This window comes from Daucus carota, chromosome 3 (assembly GCF_001625215.2).
Source record: "Daucus carota subsp. sativus chromosome 3, DH1 v3.0, whole genome shotgun sequence".
NCBI lineage: Eukaryota > Viridiplantae > Streptophyta > Magnoliopsida > Apiales > Apiaceae > Daucus > Daucus carota.
In genome coordinates this window covers 51618885-51639473 of record NC_030383.2, presented here as the reverse complement: position 1 = coordinate 51639473, position 20589 = coordinate 51618885, and the positions used below count along the sequence as shown (strand labels likewise).

General features: G+C 31.8%; 1 protein-coding gene across 1 annotated transcript; it reads right to left on the bottom strand.

The window, feature by feature from the left end:
• Positions 1 to 11520: 11520 nt before the first annotated feature.
• Positions 11521 to 12060, bottom strand: LOC108212659 (uncharacterized). Its single transcript, XM_017384380.1, has one exon. The coding sequence runs from the start codon at positions 12058 to 12060 to the stop codon at positions 11521 to 11523; it is 540 nt and encodes a 179-aa protein (XP_017239869.1).
• Positions 12061 to 20589: the final 8529 nt, after the last annotated feature.

The following is a 20589-nucleotide window of genomic DNA, read 5'->3' as shown; positions in this document are numbered from 1 at the left end:
AATAATTTTTATTAAAAAGGTTATAAAACATAATAAGTTGAGCAAAATATCCTACCAATTTCTGATTTTTTTGACAAAGTTTGACTTATTTTTTAATTTTAAATCAGCTTAAGATTTATTATATAAACGGATATTTTCCGGCGTAAAGCCAAAAATAACTTTAAACTCATATATTTTTCTTCTATAAACTCATATAAAAAACATAGTATAATATGTATTCCTTTTTTATTTGATAAAATCAAATTAAGAATTATTAATACTATAAATAAATATTATAAATTAAATAACAATTTATTAGGATGAAATAAATAATATCTATATATACACATATATAGTAATAAGTGAAAATTATAGTAATCATACATACTATTGGTTATACTTATCCATAATTGATTATATGATATTAAAATTTATAATATTATCTCCCTTCAAACTATATATACTTCTAGTTTTGATTTTTTTTGTCAAATACAGCTAATATTAACTCATTTCTTAAAAATTATTTACAAATAATTTTAAGAATTTAAAAACTGAGTTTAATGATAAATTACGTATTTTTTTTAACAATATATTTTTCAACCCTTTTAATACACACACACACAAACATAATGCTCAAACAAAAACTATGATTAAAATAAAATCTACAAGCAAATTAATATGAACCGTTAGATCAATTTAATCTAATGACCCTCATCACACACAATTAAAATACAACCTCCAGCACATGATCACACATAATCTTCTCCGTTTCAAATTTGATTTTAATTTTTTTAAATATAAATATTACTCATTATATTTCTGTCCATCATTGGGGCTTTTAAAAATATACCCCATCTTTCAGAAATTATATATATATTGTCTATATTTCAATGCTTTAAAATATACGCTCATCCATCACATAGTATATTAACACAAGCGACTTCTCTTCTTTCTTATCCTACTCACATCTTATCTTTTCTTTCGGCTTTTATTCTCAGTCACTCACGCTACTTGCAACTGCAATATTAGTTCTTTTTCATTAAATTGTCCCGAAGAGATAGTTTGACGGTGAATTTGAGTTAAACTGGAGCAATGACGATATTTCACGGCAGCGATTGAGATTTGTAAGAGAATTTATGTGTTTATTGTATGTATATATGAAGAATTGACAATGATATAGATATTTGTAACAAATTGATATAAGATATTTTAGTAAAGAATGAGAAAATATGTTGTATGCTTATTTGTGTGTTTTATGTATGTGTATGTTCACATTGTTGAAAGTGTGTGCTTGAGTCGAATATATAGTCAATGACTAAGCACAAGATCAGGAATAAATACATATAAAACCAATTATTAACAAAGGTTGTAAGCAAGGTAGTAAAAGTTGCAAGGGATAGAAGTAATTAAATAAATACATCAGTTGCATATCGATCTTATGCACTCTATGGGTGTTTGTTCTAGTGTAGTACGTTGTGTATGTTGGCAAGTGACTGCGTATTTATGATATGATGTTCATAGTTAATTTAAACTATTTTATGAAATTTAGATTCGTTTTAACAAGAATATCGTAAAATCTCAAGAAATTCACAAATGCTAGATAAATTTGACATTCTGGAAGACTTTGACACTATCAGCTGAGAGTTTTAGATCTAAATTTAAGTTTCATATAATGGATCGTCTTGATCAGTCTAAAGTATTATCAGTTAACAATTTAATTAGTGGATCAATATTTTTATTCAAGATATGAAAGCCATGTTGTACAAGTTGTCTTAAAATAATCAATACAATTTATGTTTATTGAATCTCAATAGTTTATGTGTTAATTTTGTTCATTTATTGAATAATATGAAATTGATATGATATTTGTTAATTTCTTCATTTGATGATTTTACATGAAACTGGCCCCATAGGGACACCCATCTTAATATTCTAATTCAAAACAAGATTATAAGTTATAATAGTTGCAAGCTTTTTTGCAAGCTTTGCAACTATGGTTGCAGAAGTTACAATAAGGTTATAGAAGTTGCAACCATTATTTATACATCAATATTAGCTACATCAATATTAGCTGCAATTGATAACTTTAAATGTTAATGTTATATTTGGTTGCAGAAAAATAAAAAATATTATTGTAATACTTCAACATATTGGAGAATGTGATGAAAACAGAAATTATATCAACTTTGAGGTATGTGGATTGTTGAATTCCAATTATTCTAATTACAACAACTTGGTCGTGAAGATATACAATTCACTCAAGTTGGAACGTAGATTTGTTGAAACTGAAATAAAGTCTCAAGCAGATATCTTTTTTTAAGATAGCACATAATGGTCAACTCATGATCTATATAGAGTTGAAAAAAAAGGTATCAGATTTCATAAATTTTTCATGCCTTCCAAATGAAATACACCCAACCTTTTTGTATAACAAGTAATCTGTTCTTTGTTGATATTGTTTCTTTTGTAAAATGATGTTTAATCAACAGGGATCCCCGTTTAACATTATAATTTTAAAGATATTTACATAAATTTATCTATTTACTTTAACATTATGATTATCACACAAAATATAATGTCACAGAGATATTTTGATATTGTACAAGAACTTTTTAATATCATATTTGGGAAAGAAATTTTTTATTCGAAAATTTGGGTTTAAAAATACACTTTAATTAGGTATTCAAATATACAGATTCCTAGTAGTGCGAGATTTAAATCAAATTGTACGTCTTCTATTCAACTGTAATATTTAAACTTTCTGTAAAGGAAAACTGCATAAATTATATATATATATATATGTGTGTGTGTGTGTGTATATATATATATATATATATACTGCATGTGTTATATTTGAAAAATCAGTTTTTTAGTCGGAATTCTGAACAAGATAATGTGTTTTAGTTAAAATGGGGAGTTTCTATGTTGTCCAATGTTATTTTTAGAAAATTGAACTTTTTAGTTAGAAAAAATTAAAAAGATAATAGTTTTAATTAAAAAGGATAATTGATTATATAAGTAGTCTCATTATATATAATAATATTATATTTTTTATATGTATGTTACATGTGTTATTTTTAGAAAATCAGTTTTTTAGTTAGGAATCTGAAAAAGATAATGTCTTTTAGTTAAAAAGGATAGTTGCTATGTTGTCCAATATTATTTTTAGAAAATTGAGGTTTTTTAGTTGGAAAATATAAGAAGATAAAAATTTTAGTTAAAAAGGATAACTGATTATATAAGTAGGCCATAATTCAGCCTAAGTATCGACCGACCAAACTTTAAATGTTTTGGTTTTAAATAGTACTAGCTTATAACTCGTACAATGCACGAGACCTTTTTAATCATTTTATAAAATTTTATTCATATATTTAAAATGATGAAAAAAATTATTTACCAACAATAAATCATAATTTTAAATTAAATAAAAATAAAATATGAATTATATTATTTTTTAGAGGTAATTGTATATCGCACCCTATTAAATATCGTTCAAAAACGATTTTGTACCACAACTATGAATAATTCAAATCGCACCATATTACTTTAACCGTGAAAACAGTTTGCACCCTTTCTGTTAATTATGCATAAATCCGTGCCGTTAATATTAAAAATCGAGAGCCGACTCAACGGTAAAGTAAAATAAGCGGTCACTTAAGGTCCCCACACATACAACAATCCCAAAAATATTAAACCCCTTTATATATATACATATATATGATTTTTACAACAACTTTATATAATTTTTTCCAATAAATTTTTATATAATTTTTCAAAATATATTTTTTATATAATTCTTCTTTTCAAATTATATAAAGTTTTATATGATTACATAAAAATATTGAGTATATATTCCAATATATATATATGGGTTTAACGATTTTAGGGTTTTTGTATGTGTGGGGTCTTAAACGATCATTTATTTTGCTTTACTGTTGAGCCGGCGCTCGATTTTTAACAGTAATGGCATGGATATGTATATTTAACGGAAGGGGTGTAAACTATTTTCGTGGTTCAAAGTAATGGGGTGCGATTTAAATTATTCTTGTGGTACAAACTAGTTTTTGAACGAAAATAATGGGGTGTGACAAGCAATTACCTCTATTTTTAAGGCAGAACTATTTGTCCAGTACTAACATCTTGTCTGATACTTTTGATCACATCTTAATTATGACATTTTTCTTTGTATTTTGTTCGCAAGATCATTTATTATGATCAGCTTTTTGTTAATCTTTTATATATCTTTGAAACATTTTTCATGAAATCGTATGCTCGGTTTTTATCCTTATGATATATTCATATTTTCATATTAGTAAAATTTTACAAATGATTTTTACAAAATGAGAGGATAAATTAGTAAGCCTGGTGTGGAGTGATTTATATTCAAGATCTTGGCAAGTTTTATATTTGAAAGATTTTGTAATTGTCCCGGATGTTGGAGATTCTACTATATATAATATTTTTTGGTTAATTTATATTTGTATTGGAGAATTTGTATGTAATATCAACTTTGTATAAGATAATTTCACGTCTTTCTCTTATTTATTTGTTAATATGTATTTGTGTAGCAGGGTTCTATATATGTGATGCCAACTTATATTAGATTATATTTATAAATGTATTTTAAATTAAAATTATGATACCTGATTTGATTTCTTTATTTTCTAAAAATTTATATGGTTCTAGAATTAGAAATAATTTGTTTTGAATTAAGAAAAGGATTCATAAACATGCTTTTTATATAGAAGAATCTGTGGATTGATTACAATTCTCACAGCTGCAGGTTCAACGCTCGAACTGTTTCTAACACTCAGGTTTTCTTACAAGAATATTTGAACAAGTTCAACTGATGCTATTAACTTGGTTATATACTCCAAGTTTACAAAGTTTAACTAGAATACAAAATTTGCACTCAAACTAAACTATACTGCACAACTTTGTCTTATGCATGTCTTCTGTGATGTCTTCATCTTTGACCATCTTCTTGATTTGATCCAGATTGCATTACATGAGATAAGAATGTTTCTGTTTCTTCTTTATTGTCCTAAACAGGCTTCCATGTACATTTTAGTGTAATTCGATCCATGTGACTTGTCAGAATTGGGCTCTTGTCACTTTCAATGGCTATTTACTTCATCCGTTGAAAGTTCCCTCATCCATCGAATGAATTACAGACTTTATCGATTGAACACTGTTCCAGTCTCATCAGTTAAAAGCTTTGTCTTCATCAGTTGAAACATAGTGCACTCTTCATTAGTTGAATTGCTACAACTCATCAGTTGAATATTCTTCACTTAGACAAAATTACATGGCATTGGATATTTACAATTAGTCATCCTATTTTATCCATCCGTTGATAATTTCCAAGGCAAATAACATAACAATTACAACTGATATAATGATAAAGATTCTAATATAAACATATTACAAAGTGTTTATGTTATCATCAAAATTATTGATTCCTAACAATGCAAGCAGATGGTAGAATTTATTTTGGATTAAAAAATGATTTTTGTGTTCGTTCCTCACATGAATTTGGCTTATTAATTTTAATATTATGCATATTATTATTTTTATTTAGTATGTTGTTTAAAATATATATTTGAACTAAAATAATTTTATGACGGTGCGATTTATATGCTTCTACAATTAAAAATGGTAGAAAGAATTTATTTTGGATTAAATAAAATCATAAACATGTGAAAGGAAGAATTTGTTCTGGATTAAGAAAGATATCAGTTGCCTTATTAAATACATCATAAATTTGTTCTAATCTAACTATGTTTATTTGTTCTATATACGATCCATGGATGATAGACTTTTGATAGCAAGAACACCATGCATTTTAATTATCTCTCGTACGTTTATCATGTATAAGTATATAGTAGAGATATATCAAAATGCAAAGAAACAAAATTGTGCTCTCTCCTCGAAACTGAAAAGTCAGTGGAAACTCAAAATTGTCCTAGCTAATGGTCCATCCTCTGTTTGTCATGTTCACAACCAACATATACATATATAGTTTTCTTTTCCCATGACTGACTCAGATAGGATGGCCTTAGCATACGACTAACCGAAAGCAACTTAACGAATGGAAAATGATATAACTTGCCGCTGGTGACACTACTACTGTAGGCTCCTTCTTCTCATTTTATCGTATCCGTACAGTGAACTACAAAGGAATCTCTCATATCGCAGTCTCCTAGCACATCAAATTCTCTAAACGTAATATCGAGTCTACTGAGTTCATGAACCTGGAGTTTGATTCCTCGACATTACACCTAGGCATGTCGGGTGTCTACGAGAATGTTGTTCTGATGTCAAATTAATAGAGTGGAGCCATGAGCATGGAAGTTTTTGTTTATGTCTTAATTACACCATGTGCTCCTCAAAACAACTACACCACAAATCTCAACAGTTAGAAGGAGCTACTCATTGCTCACTCGCTTCCTCTTTTTACAACTCATGGACAACTCACGGGACATACATGCATGAATCCAAGAAGCTTCGCCAACTGTTCCGGAGGTCCTAGATTGAAACTCCACACGGAGCGACGTTGTCGGAATTCACTTTCTTGTCTCTTTAATTGAGGCCGATCAAGTCAACTACTAATTGACTTTTGTCCCTCTTATCCATAAACCAAGAAGAGCTTTAGATTATAACACCACGCTTTGTAAATTTTATTGGCGAAATAATTTGAAAATTAATAAACTTACCGCGGACTTCCAGACTCCCCCGGTGTGCATTGCCACCTTAAGTAAGAGGAGTCCTGCCCATTTTACTGGAATGGTGCATGATTTATGTTTTAATATTTTTGTGTGTCTTGATACGAGTTTAGGTAGTGTTTTTTAAGAAGGATTATAGGTTTATGACATTTTGGAAAATCTATAGAACTCGCATGCATCCTAGGATTTATATTATATTTTAGGAAGTTTATAAAACTCGCATCGATCTTGGGATGTGGTGGATATCTCGTCTTTCACAAATAAAAATTTGTTCAATATTTGAGACATTTGTTACTCCAATCTTAATTGATGTAACTCGTAATTATGAATATTGGGGTACCAAATAGTACTATGTGAAGGTCAATTATCATCCTACTAGTTTCACACATGATATAAATCGGATTGCTCGAGAAGTCACTGTAATATTATTTTTTTTTTGTCACACACTGTAATATTATTTAAATTAAAATATTTAGATATTCATTGTGTTAAACGATCCAAAAACAAAATAATTATATATTTAGCTCATTCTTTTTTTCACTAAGTTAACAATTTGGAGTTTGTGCGAAATTCTAATACTTATTTTGTTAAGTACTTTGTCTTAATAAAATTATTTATTTGGTAGAAAATATAATTTGAAGCTTATTCGATTGTGATTATAATTTCTTAAATGAAAAAATAAATTAGCGGAGATTTGCTAGAATTTTGAGAGGGCGTAAATCTGTACTATTACAGGAAATAAAGAGTTCGATTCTTTAGAAAAAATACATGATATGATCAATTATTGAATAAAATACGAATTAATCCGTCCAGACATCTTACTCGTCCCACTTTCCAAATATCGGAAGATGATACTATCGTTTTGTTACCCAAACAAATGTTAATTTAATTTTTTTTTTTAAATTGCACTCAGTTTGACTTTCCTTGCACCATCCTATTTAGCAGCGACATGTATCTGCATAGGTGAGGACTTGATGAATCCACGTAACACACAATTTGAAGCACCCCTCGAATTAAAAGTACATTCGACAATGTACCTACTTACCCTTATCCCGGCACACTATATATAGAAGACTTGAGTTACTTCACTTGCAAAACATCCCTTAACTTGAAATATACACATACATTCATATTTATCAATCATCCTATATACACTCTTTATACTACACTTATAATGCCAAAGAAAGTAGAGGTTGAAACAACAAAAATTGCCCCAAAGGGACACTTTGTGGTTTACGTGGGAACTGAAATGACAAGGTTTGTTGTTCCACTTTCGTACTTGAAAAATGCCTTATTCCAAAACCTTCTTCACAAGGCTGCTGAAGATTATGGCTTTCATCATCAGTCTCCCATTGTTCTTCCTTGCGACGAATCTTCGTTTCGAAATCTTGTCTCCTTCTTGGCTAAGCACTAGACATGTATTAGAATCAGAGTAGAGTAGTGTATGTGGTTTTAACGTTGTATCGGAAATTGCAAGTGTCCTGTATTGTGGGGCCGTTTGGGTGAGTTTAAAATAAGTGCTTCTTTCTTAAAATAAAAAAGTGGAGTAGAAGTTAGAAGCAAGTTAAGACTTATAAGTGATTAAAGTGTTTGGAAAATAAGCAGAAGCCCTGAAACAAAAGCTAGCATTCCTAGCTTTTTATAGGTGCTTCTTGACTTTTTATACAAACAGTACGAAATAAGTGCTTCTAACTTATAAATCAGAAGCCCGGCTTAAAAGCGGGAAACAAACACCCACTGTGAAAACAGAATTATGATCTCAACCAGTCATCATCACGGTGCTGCTATGTTTAAATTTTTGAACAATTTGCAACTAATTAATGTGGCGATGGAGTAAAGCTAGCCATTTCACTACAGTTTCTGTTTCAAAAACAAAAAGAATATTATTCCCTCTGTTTCTTAAAACTTTGCCCGTTTAAAATGTCGGCACTGTTCATGACATGAGACAAATGATTAATTTACGTCAAATTTATAAGACCAAATATAGTCATGAGTGATCTTGTTGGATTCGTATTTACGAGTATTTTAATACAATAAATATTTTATATTTAATATTAATATGAAATAAAAGATATTAATGATAAAAAGTGGGCGTTGGCAAACGTGTCCAAGGCAAATGAGAAAAGTAATAAGAGACGGAGGGAGTAATGAATAAAAGAGTTGCCATCACCAGTCTAACATGAACACTCTGTTCCTCGATGCATGTTTTCCCAATAAAATGTTTGTCCATTTCAAATGATATGACGTGAGTTGTGATTTCATCTTAATTTTGTTATAATATTTAATTGTCTTGAATTTGGGATGAAATCCAAAACTCAATTCTTTTCTATGATCAACTACCAAATTTCAAATGAAATTTGTGTTGCCCATGGCCCGCTCAGGAGCCCAATACACAACAAAGTGGCCCGAACCTAATTAGAGACAGAGGGCTTAGCTATAAATAGGAACAGATGTAACTATTTTAAGCGTTGGAAAAATAGAGCAGAACCTCCACTTGTAAAAGCGTGGAATCCATTGTAAAATAGAGATCCCTCTCTAAATATATATAACATTTGGCGCTAGAAGCAGAGACTCTTGCCTATCCGAGATCTGTTAAAAGGTACAGAAGAGGAAGGCGTTTCTAGATCTGAGAAAAAGTCGATGCCGAGAACTAATGAAATCTGGACCGTGCAGTCACTGGAGATACGCCGTCAGTGAGAGTTTGACCGTAGGCGGCTGTTCGATGACGAATCTCAAGAGCAGGATCGGGAACAACCAGCATATTCGGATCCGGCCGGGGGCGTCGCAGGTGAGCTCCTTGGATAAACATTCAAACTCCGCAGGAGAAGCGAGCTTTAACAAGTGATGCACGTTTGCATCTGGAAAATATTAAAGCTCGGAAGCGAAATAGGTGTAATGAGAAGGGATGAAACCCTAGCAATTGAAGATGACGCTAAAACGCTTGACATCGAGAGGAGTCTTTTGGAGGTAAAGGTTCGCCAAAAAAGGCGATAGCCCTCCTCAAAGCTGAGCTAGAAGGACGGTCAAATGAAGATGTCTCAACTGAATACCAAATAGAGGACATTTGAAAATGACATTTGAAAACTGGAACTTGAAATCAGGAATTCAGTTGCATATATGGTTGCATATGCAACCACCGTATTTTTGGAAATATTTTCAAAAAGATAGTATATTTGAAAGATTTTAGAGAATGTAGTATTTTTGAAAATAAGATTGAAGAAATAGCATACAAGGTAATTTCCCAAATATCAATTAAATAGATAAAAGAAATTAAATAATTTAATTGTTTCCAAATCAAAATAATTAATAATTAATAACATAGTAAATAAATATTAAAAAAATTTGTTAAATACAAATATCACTGGTAACATATTTTTAACACATCCACAAATATTACTGATGCATAAAATATACACATATATAATTCGTAAAGTCATAAAAATATAATAAATTAAATATAAGAAAATTTAGGTTTTGATAAAACCCATTTTGTTGCAAAACACATGATTTTCAAAATATACATAACCTTAATTTACATAACAATACCACAAGAAAGAGTAATATGATAATTTTAAAACATGCATAACCTATATTTACAAAACAGTTTCAACTGAAAATAAACAAAGAGAAGCAGGAGAGTTTTAAAACATACGTACATAACCTATAATTACATAACAGTTTCAACAGTATAGAATATAAAGAAAAGAACAAGAACAAAAGAGAATAGCATTAGGGTTAAAAGAGAGCCTAACTTCTGTGGCTAAACATTTACAAAACAGTATAGAATATAAAGAAAAGCACAATAACAGGAGAGAATAACATAGGGTTAAAAGAGAGCGTACCTTCTGTGGCTAAACCATTTACAAAACTACCGTATATATAAGCTTTTAGATATAACCTATTTTTGATACGTAAAGGATATCTTAACTAACAGTACTGATCATAATAATAATGAATAAACCTTAAATATTAAAAATAGGACACAGATGCTTACCCTATTTAAAATTAGAACCACACAAACACTAATAAAATTTTACAAACCAAACATTAATAAAATTTTACTAACAAAATACTTTTAAATCTTGTACAATAAAATACTAATAATATCTTTCATAATATAATACAAATAAAATCTTGTAATCTAAAATATTAGTAAGAGTTTGCACAATAAAATACTTGCATAACAAAATAATAAAATTCTGCACAATAAAATACTTTTTCAAAAATTTATACAAAATATATATACATAACAATTAAACAAAACTTCGAATATTACATTCTACCCTCCTTAAAAATAATTCCCCAGATTTACACCTAAAGACATACATATGTTTGAAGTTTACAAGTGTATCTTCAAACCAAAATTAGATTATCAAAATAATGCACTCTTAAAATAAATAAAAATAGGGAAAATCTTAACTTAATTTTCTTTCGGTTGGTGTTGGTCTACTCGCCTATAACTTGGACCAAGTAGAGCCGCTACGGTTGCTTTGTTCGCATTGTCTTTGTCTCTAGTTGGGTCACATTTTGGACATTCTGCAACTCTATGTCCCATCTCACCGCAACTGAAACATGCTCTTGTGTTCCATCGGCAGTCCTAATCCAAGGGATTACGACCACACCTAGAACACTGAAGCTTGCCCCCTTGACTCCCCTTATTTGCATTTCCACCCGTTCCTCGATTGTTAAACTTCTTCGACGATCCAGTACCATTAAATCCTCCTGAAGGCTTGTTTCGCTTCTTAGTTTCTTCATCTTTCTTCTTTAATGCCTCGACTATGCCCCTTTCAACCATTAATACCTTGTTAAGTACCTATTAATACGTGGTTAACTCAAAATTTGCAACAGCATGCCTAATATTTTCCCTAAGTCCTTCCTCCAATCTTCTAGCCCGATTGATCTCGTTAGCAACTAAGGTAGGAGCATATTTGGAGAGCCTCGCAAACTCTTCTTCATACTCTACTACTGTCTCATCTCCCTTGTCAAGCCTAATGAAATCCCTCTCTTTTTGCACATGAACAGTTCTTGGAAAGTATTTATCTGCCAATGCTGTCTTGAATCTATCCCATGTCATCGAATCAATATTTTCCTCATTCCTCCTCTGCTCCATGAGCCACCAATCATATGCACTGCCTTGTAATTGATACACAGCTAAGGTAACCTTTTGTCCAACATTACTTCCCATCAATTTAAACGCCTTTTCCATCTCTTGGATCCATTTTTCCATAATATCGGGGTCTGTTGCACCATCAAATGTTGGGGGGTTCAGACGCTTGAATTCTGACACAATACTTCGTTGAGCTGGTTGTTGATTTCCAACGAGTGTTGTCAAGGTTTGTGCGAGCTGGTTCAACATATTTCCACATTCATTATTATTGTTATCGTTATTGTTTCCACCGCTCCCGCTGTTGTTTCTATTGTTGCGATTGTTAGCACCTCCACGTCGAGCACTTATGATTCCTTCAAAAAAAATAAACTATCTATAATATGGATCATAATTATCAAGAAAGTAAATATGTTCATAATCCAATAAATGAAATTCATAAAAATGTAGAAATGATAATACTAAATTTATAAAAATCTAGGCGCGAAATAGGCCACAAAATGTGTCTTTAAACAATACCAAATAAAAGCTAGACCTACACGACTTGATATTTAAGAGAAATAATCCCTAAAACTAAACTATCTAAATAATAAACTAATTTTCTTATAAAATCTCAGTCACCCTTGCTCTAGCCGTTGTGATAGCTCTTCGATGCGCTTGTAGAAAATCCATGGTGATCCTCTTGATCCATGTGGGACATCGCGATAATGGCCATCTACAAATAAAGTTTATTGCACGTTCGGAGATTCTAGTATCTCTTCTTACTATTTCCGGCACTCTAGAAGCCTTATTTTTTTATGTCGACAGTCCTTAAGATGGTGTAAGTAAGTTGTGTGAAGATCATTATATTCCATTTCTAATTGAGACTTTACTCCCGCAGCTTCTTCATCTTTGATTTTGAGTTTCAGTTTTAGTCAAGCATTCTCCCCCTTTAACTTGGCTATCTCATCACTCCTAAATGATTGACACACAACCTCGGGAAGGGAAGATTTCCTAACCGAGTCCTCACTATCATAATCGGGTTGAGGATCATCCTCATCTATCTCGAGTGACATTACGGATAACTCTTCAATGTCCTCTTCGGGGTCTTCCTCAAAATCGTTCTCAAACTCTTCATCCAGACCCCAAACATTGTCATTATCTGTCATCTACATAAAATTTTCAAAACGATGTATTAAAAATCTGTTTCTAAAAAATAATTCTCTATCCCTAATCACATAACTTAATCCTAGCAGGTAGTCTACAGGAAGCTAACCTAGGCTCTCAATACCAACTGTAACTGCCCAATTTTTCGGACTATTATCATTTTATCAGATAATAGAAATCCAAATTTAATTCCATAAATAATATAAAGTAAAGGCACATAATATCATAAATCAATCTCTCAAAAATCCCAATTCTGAAATTGAACATAAAACTAATATCCTTCATGCAGAACAGCTCCTAAAAATGACTGAAAATAAAATATAATCATTATTATTAGACTCTTGCCCACTACAATCAAATCCAACTCCAAAGCCTTGCCAACAACATTAACTTGAAATTTTGTAAGTCGTGAGCTACACAGCCCAGTAATAAAACAAATTCGACCCACAGACCAAAAACTTTTAAGACTTGCTATCGTTCACACTTTCATAACCAAGAATCATAAATCATAATTTCATAAAGTAAACTCCACAGTTCTCAAGGCCACTAATACCCGGTGGCATGGTATCATAGGTTCATAGGTATCAATAATGCGCCCCTTACTAAGGTATCATAAATTGTGCCAAGCACGCCCTAGTAAGGTATCATAATCTAGTCCTGGAACTATACGCAATTACTAACAGGTTCATAATTCATAGCTGGCTGGGAATTACTTATATCTAAAATATTTTCTCAATCCAAACTTTCATAACAAAGCAGTATAAAGCATGTGAAATAGTTCTCAAAGTGCGAAAAGTAAACTTACCTTAACAAAAACAATCACCTATTACTCGCAGCACTGAACCCTACACAGATTTTTAACCATAATAATAAAGAATTATTAGTCTGCTAGATATAAACAAAAATATACAATCTTTTCAACCCTATGATTTCTAGCAGTATACAAGTAAGGTTTAGGACTAGTATATATTAAATATAATCTAATCCTACCCAACTGGCCAACACTGATAATTATAATCTGACACTGCCCAACTGACCAAACCTGATATCCAAGGAACAATAGTAAAATATTACTTGTAATAAATTAAGAACTATAAAAAATCTCCTTTCTTTTGTTTCTAGAAAACATCTTATATAAAAATATTTTAATGTACACCAAAATCAATTAAACAGATAAAACAAGTTAAATAATTTAATAGTTTCCAAATCAAAATATATAATAATTAATAACATGGTAAATAAATTTTAAAAACCTTTTCTAAATACAAATATCACTAGTAACACATTTTCAACACATCCACACATATTACTGATGCAGAAAATATACAAATATATAATTCGTAAAGTCATAAAAAAAAATAAATTAAATATAAGAAAATTTAGATTTTGATAAAACCATTTTTGTTGCAGAAAACATGATTTTCAAAATATACATAACCTTCATTTACATAACAGTATCATAAGAAAGAGTATCAGGAGAATTTTAAAACATGCATAACCTATATTTACATAACAGTTGCAACCGAAAATAAACAAAGAGAAGCAGGAGAGTTTCAAACATACGTACATAACCTATAATACATAACAGATTCAACAATATAGAATATAAAGAAAAGTATAATAACAAGAGAGAATAAGATTAGGGTTAAAAAAGAGCGTACCTTCTGTGACTAAAAGATTTACAAAACTACCGTATATATAAGGTTTTAGATATAACCTATTTTTGATACGTAAAAGATATCTTAACTAACAGTACCGATCATAATAATAAAGATAAAGCCTAGATATTAAAAAAAGGACACTGACGCTTACCCTATTTAAAACTAGATCCACACAAACACTAATAAAATTGTATAAACCAAACATTAATAAAATTTTATTAACAAAATACTTTTAAATCTTGTACAATAAAATAATAATAATATCTTTCATAATAAAATACAAATAAAATCTTGTAATTTAAAATATTAGTAAGAGTTTGCACAATAAAATACTTGCATAATAAAATAATAAAATCCTGCACAGTAAAATGCTTTTTCAAAAATTTATACAAAAGATATATATACATAACAATTAAGCAAAACTTCGAATATTACACCCTCACTTTTCTTTCCTGCTTTTTTATTTGATGTTTTTTCAACTTTTGCTTTCTTGGACAGTGAAATCATCCATTTGGGTGACATTACCACTAATATCAATCTCTTCATCACTTGCGTCGAGTGTGACTTGGATAAGGGCTGTTTTTTCCATGTTATTAACCGCATCAACAAAACCTTCAGCTGGTTTTCTAGTGGCCTAGTCTTTGTCATAAATAGTCATCAACTCATGGAAATGTGGAAAAGCAACTCCTTACAAGTTCTTGCACCTAGTATGAGTCTAAACAAAAAACATTACTACAACATAACCAAATTCCACAAACAATAACAATTAATTAGCATAAAATATTATGGTCATACCTTTCAATACTCATCATACACAGATCTATCTACGAATATCATCTTCTTATCATCATCCCACAAAAAGCCACTAGTAGGAAGCATTTGAGCAATGGCTCTGAACTTACTAACAAGTGTTTTACGCCGAGATTCAATGTGTGGTGTAGCTTTTAAACCACATCTAGGAAGAGCCTTTCCTATGATCTCTTACAAGCGAACCATATATCCACCTAAAGCCATTCTCACATTTCCAATGTGGATCGGTAGCTAACTCTAACAAAGTAGAGACAAGAACTTTATCTTCACCAGCAGACCAAAAGCGTTTATTCCTGCCTCGACCATTTCCACAGGCACCACTTTCTTCCATCCTATCATAATAATCAAGTCACGTAAAACATGCAAGATAATAGAAAACATTATAAAATAAATACAAATGAAATTAAAATTGGTAACAAATTCCAGATTAATCAAATTCAACTACAAGCTAGTTCCAATAAGTTGCAACTAAAAACAATCACAAACAAACTAAAGTAGTATCACTAAGTATTTCTATGATTATGTGTAGCTCTCCATTCGTTGAACATATTTTGAGCCATTTGATTTCTTAAATTAGTCCATGGGTCGGTGACAACAATAGTGTGTATATACTCTGATTGATCACCTTCATCACCATCACTATCAACCTCCTCATATAGTTTATTATCATTAAATGATCTTGGAGGCATATATCTTTTAACCAGGTTATGTAATAAAGCACATGCAAGCACAATACGACCATATGTTTGTTGGCTAAACCAGGATGGACTTCTTAGAATCCCCCATCTTCCTTTCAATAATCCAACACATCGCTCAATAACATTTCTAGCTCTTGCATGTTTCAAGTTGAAATACTCTTCAGCTGTGTGTAGTTGACGTGCACCATTATCCCACTCTCTATGGTCATAAAGATGTCCTCTATATGATGCTGGAAATCCCTCTCCATTAGTATATCCTCCATCACATAGATAGTAACAACCTTGTCACAAGGGGGGCGGGCAAAAAAATTATTATTATTAAGTTGTAATAATAATAAAATCAGAGTACCAAATATGTTAACTACCTTTTGGAACTTTTAAACCATTAGACCTAAAAATTGCATCTCGGAGAACCCGAACATCATGCGTGGATCCCTCCCAACCAGGTAGCACATATATGAATTCCATATCAGGTGAGCATACTCCTAAAACATTCATTGAAATGATACCTTTTCTTGTTTGATATTTTGATCGTTCCTTAAAAGGTAAAGTCACACTAATCATTGTACCATCGAGTGCACCCAAAGAGTTCTACAAAAATATAACAATCATTATAATTTATTTATTATATCTAAACTTTTTTCTTGTTAAAATGAATATTATACCTGAAAGCAATTTCATCTCTCATCATCGCAGTCCTCAGATATAGGTGTTGGTTTTTTAAGTAACACATCATGTAATTTCAGGATGGCAAGCAGACATGCATGAAATTGCCTACTAATAGTTTCACCACTTCTATAAAAATGAGCACTAATAGTCCTATTTTTTTTATGATGAGCTAGTGTATATAGAAAACCTTCAAGAAACTACTCTAAACACACATTTTATGTCTCACTCAATCCACCGACATCTTTAACCATCTCAAGAAGAACACAAAATGTTCTTCGATTTACACGAAGGAAATTCCTACACACAGAGTCACTTTCCCTTATCATTTGATTGAAATTATACAATCTCCTTTCCTTCTAGTCTTTTTGTCAAGTTGTATTCTTTGAGAATTATGTAATGTATTCTTAACCGAGTACTACACTAGATGCAACATTACGAAACAATTAATCAGTGTAACCATAAAACGAATAGTGTCCCAATTTTTCCTATAATCCTGAATGGAGCACTGATTCGTGACATTCTCTAGTAAAAGAACATTTTATTGATTATAGATATGAGAAAAAAATTGAACAACTGGATAATTACACTATCTTACTTATCCAACCTAAAACATGTATATATATATATATATATATATATATATATATATATATATATATATATATATATATCAGAGATGCTAAAACAGCGACCCACAAACATGTAGTAGTAAAAGGTGAATAAAAATAGAGTATGAAAGATAAGAAGTACCTGAATCTGTCTTTCCAAATCTGATGATGAAGCAGACGAGTGAAATCTGAAGATGAAGCAGATGAGTGAAACAGAGGAGTGAAGAAGTTAGGTTTTTTTTTTTCACAGAGATGGTCGCGCGTATTAATCAGAGAAAGAGAATAGAAAATGTTATTTTACACCAACTATGAGAAAGATTGTAGAAGGGGGGGTTGAATACAATCTTTTACAAATTTAAAAGATTCAAGAACAATACACTAAGAACACAATAAACAGAAAAACACCAAGTATTAAAAATACGGGTGGATTGAATGATCCACCCGTGAGATTTTATATAGAAGAATCTGTGGATTGTTTTACAATTCGCACAGCTGCTGGTTCATCACTCAAAACAAGTTCTAACTCTCAGATTTTTCTCTCAAGTAATTTGAACAAGTTCAACTGATGCTACTAACTTGGTTATATACTCCAAGTTTTACAAAGCTTTTAGCTAGATTACAAAATGCACTCTAATCAAAAAAAAACAATGCTGCACAACTTTGTCTTATGCATGCTTTCTGAGATGTCTTCATCTTTGACCATCATCTTGATTTGATCCAGATTGCACTGCATGAGATAAGTATGTTTCTGCTTCTTCTTTATTTTCCTAATTAGGCTTCCATGTCTATTTTAGTGTAATTCGATCCATGTGATTTGTCAGACTTAAGCTCTAGTCACTTTCAACTGCTCTTTGCTTCATCAGTTGAAGGTTCTGGTTGCTTTCAACTGCTATTGACTTTATCAGTTGAATGCCTGGCTCATCAGTTGAATGAATTACAAACTCCATCAGTTGAATGCTGTTCCAGTCTCATCAGTTGAATTCCTCAGCATTATCCGTTGAATACTTTGTCTTCAGTTGAATGCTTGATTTTCATCAGTTGAAACATCATCCAGTCTTTATCAGTTGAACAGTTACATCTCATCAGTTGAATATCCTTCACTTAGATAAAATTACATGGCATTGGATATTTACAATTAGCCATCCTATTCTACCCATCCGTTGATAATTCCCAAGGACAAGAAATGTAACAATTACAACTGAAATTTGATAAAGATTCTAAGTAAGACATGTTACAAAAATGTTTATGTTATCATCAAAAATTATTGATTCCTAACAATCTCCCCCAATTTATGACTGGAGAAGATGCAGACATAAATTCTACACTTGATGATAACAAAACATTAATAAAATAAAATGCAGAATTTAAATACTGGAGTTAGAAAAGATTACAGATGATTATGCTCCTTTAGACTGAGCAGTTACTTGTTCCTAGAAGATCTTCTTCTTCTGGACTTAAGTTTTTCTTCAAGAATATTGATCTGTTTCTGAAAGATCCTGTAGAACCATTCTTCATCACTGTCTTGTCTGTTGAGCTTGGATTGGAGAGTCTTCAGAGTATTCAAGCTAGCAACCTTGAGTTGATCTTTAGGTCTGAAAAATCTCCTAACACCTTGATTGTCCCTAAATTCCATGACTGGAGTAGGTTCATGATGAATTTTCTTTCCAGTGTAGGGAATTTTCAGCCTTCTTTGTAGACTAGCATCTGAGTTCCATTCCTTCCTGATCTCAAGGATTCTCTTTAGTACCATTTGCTTTGCAGGTGGTGTAAATCCTCCAGTCCTCTTCATAGATCCATATATTTTTGTTAGAGAACTGAATCCCTCAGAATTCAGAACTCTGTGAAGAGGCCAGATGACATCACCCTTGTTTTTGTAAGAGAATACCAATCTTTCAGGTAACTTTGAAGTTGCTTCTATTCCTCTTACTTCTTGAAGATCATCCAGCTCCAGCTCCAACTCAGAAATTTCTTCAATGTTAGCAATGATCAAATAGTCATCAGGATTTTCAGGTTCTTTTGGAGGTTTAGGAGGGTTAGCCATCCTCTTAGCCACAGACTTGACTTTCTTCTTTGGCTTGGAAGATTCTTGAACAAGAAAAGCTGGAATTGGGATATCTTCCAAGTCAATTGGCTCCTCCTTTGGCATTATTGGCTCATCATGGAAGTTGACATCTGGATGTACTACTGTGGTATCCTTGATTGGAGAAGAAGGCTTTGAGATAGGCTTTTCTGGCACTTCTTCTCTTCTCTTGGCTGCCTCAGGCATCTTAGTCTTAGATTTGACTCTCTTTTTCTTTGGAGAAGATTCAAGAGGCAATCTTTTCTCATTTAAAAGCTCAGCTGCCAACTCCTCTTCCAGCTCAATAGCATACCTTTCATCAACCTCTATTTGGTTCAAAGAGAGTTGGGATTCAAACTCCTCTTTTTCACATTCTCTGGCCACCTCTTCAGCTTTTGCAAATGAGTAGTGAGGATGGCCAGTTCCAATGAACAGCTTCTGGCCTTCTCTGTAGATGATGGCAAAATGAGCTTTTAAAGCCACATCTGCACAGTCTTTGTAACTTTTGATCTCTTGGCCCAAAAGCTTGTACTCATTTTTGTCAGGCCTGGCTAGTGGAAAGTAGATTGAACTTGAGTCTTTCCCAGGCTTGGAGTAACCACAATTGTTTGGAAACAGAATGGGCTTGAATTCATTCACAATTGATGGCTCGCCCTTTTCTGTCTTGAAAGGGATAACAATCTCAGGTGTAATCACCCTGAGAATTGTGGTTGTGGTTGGAAAAGAGATTTGAGCTGTGGTGGCTGTAGAAGATGTAGATGATTTCTTGCCCAGTTGAGCCACTCTCTTTGCAATGGAGTCCAATTCTTTCATCCTTGCAATCTTCTGCTTTTCCCTTTCAGTGTGGAAAGGGGGAGGAATTTGACTGATCAATTCTGCAGGAGTTGGTAATTCTTTCTCCCCCTTTTTGTTAGCATCAAGTGTAGGGGATGAACTGGGAAGTGAAACACCAGAGGCAAGAAGAAGATGTTGAAGCAGTCCAGTCTGAATTCTTTGATGCTGCAACATCTCATCCATTCTAGAGTTTAAGGTGTAGACATTTCCTTCCAGAGCTTCCACTTGCTTCTCCAATTGTAGTTGTTTTTGCTCAGATGCAGAAAGAGCTGATTTGACCTGAGCTGGAAGCTTTT

Bases quoted from the DNA above. Each gene is read 5' to 3' on its own strand.
- LOC108212659 (XM_017384380.1), bottom strand. From the start codon at position 12,060: ATGTTGAACCAGCTCGCACAAACCTTGACAACACTCGTTGGAAATCAA.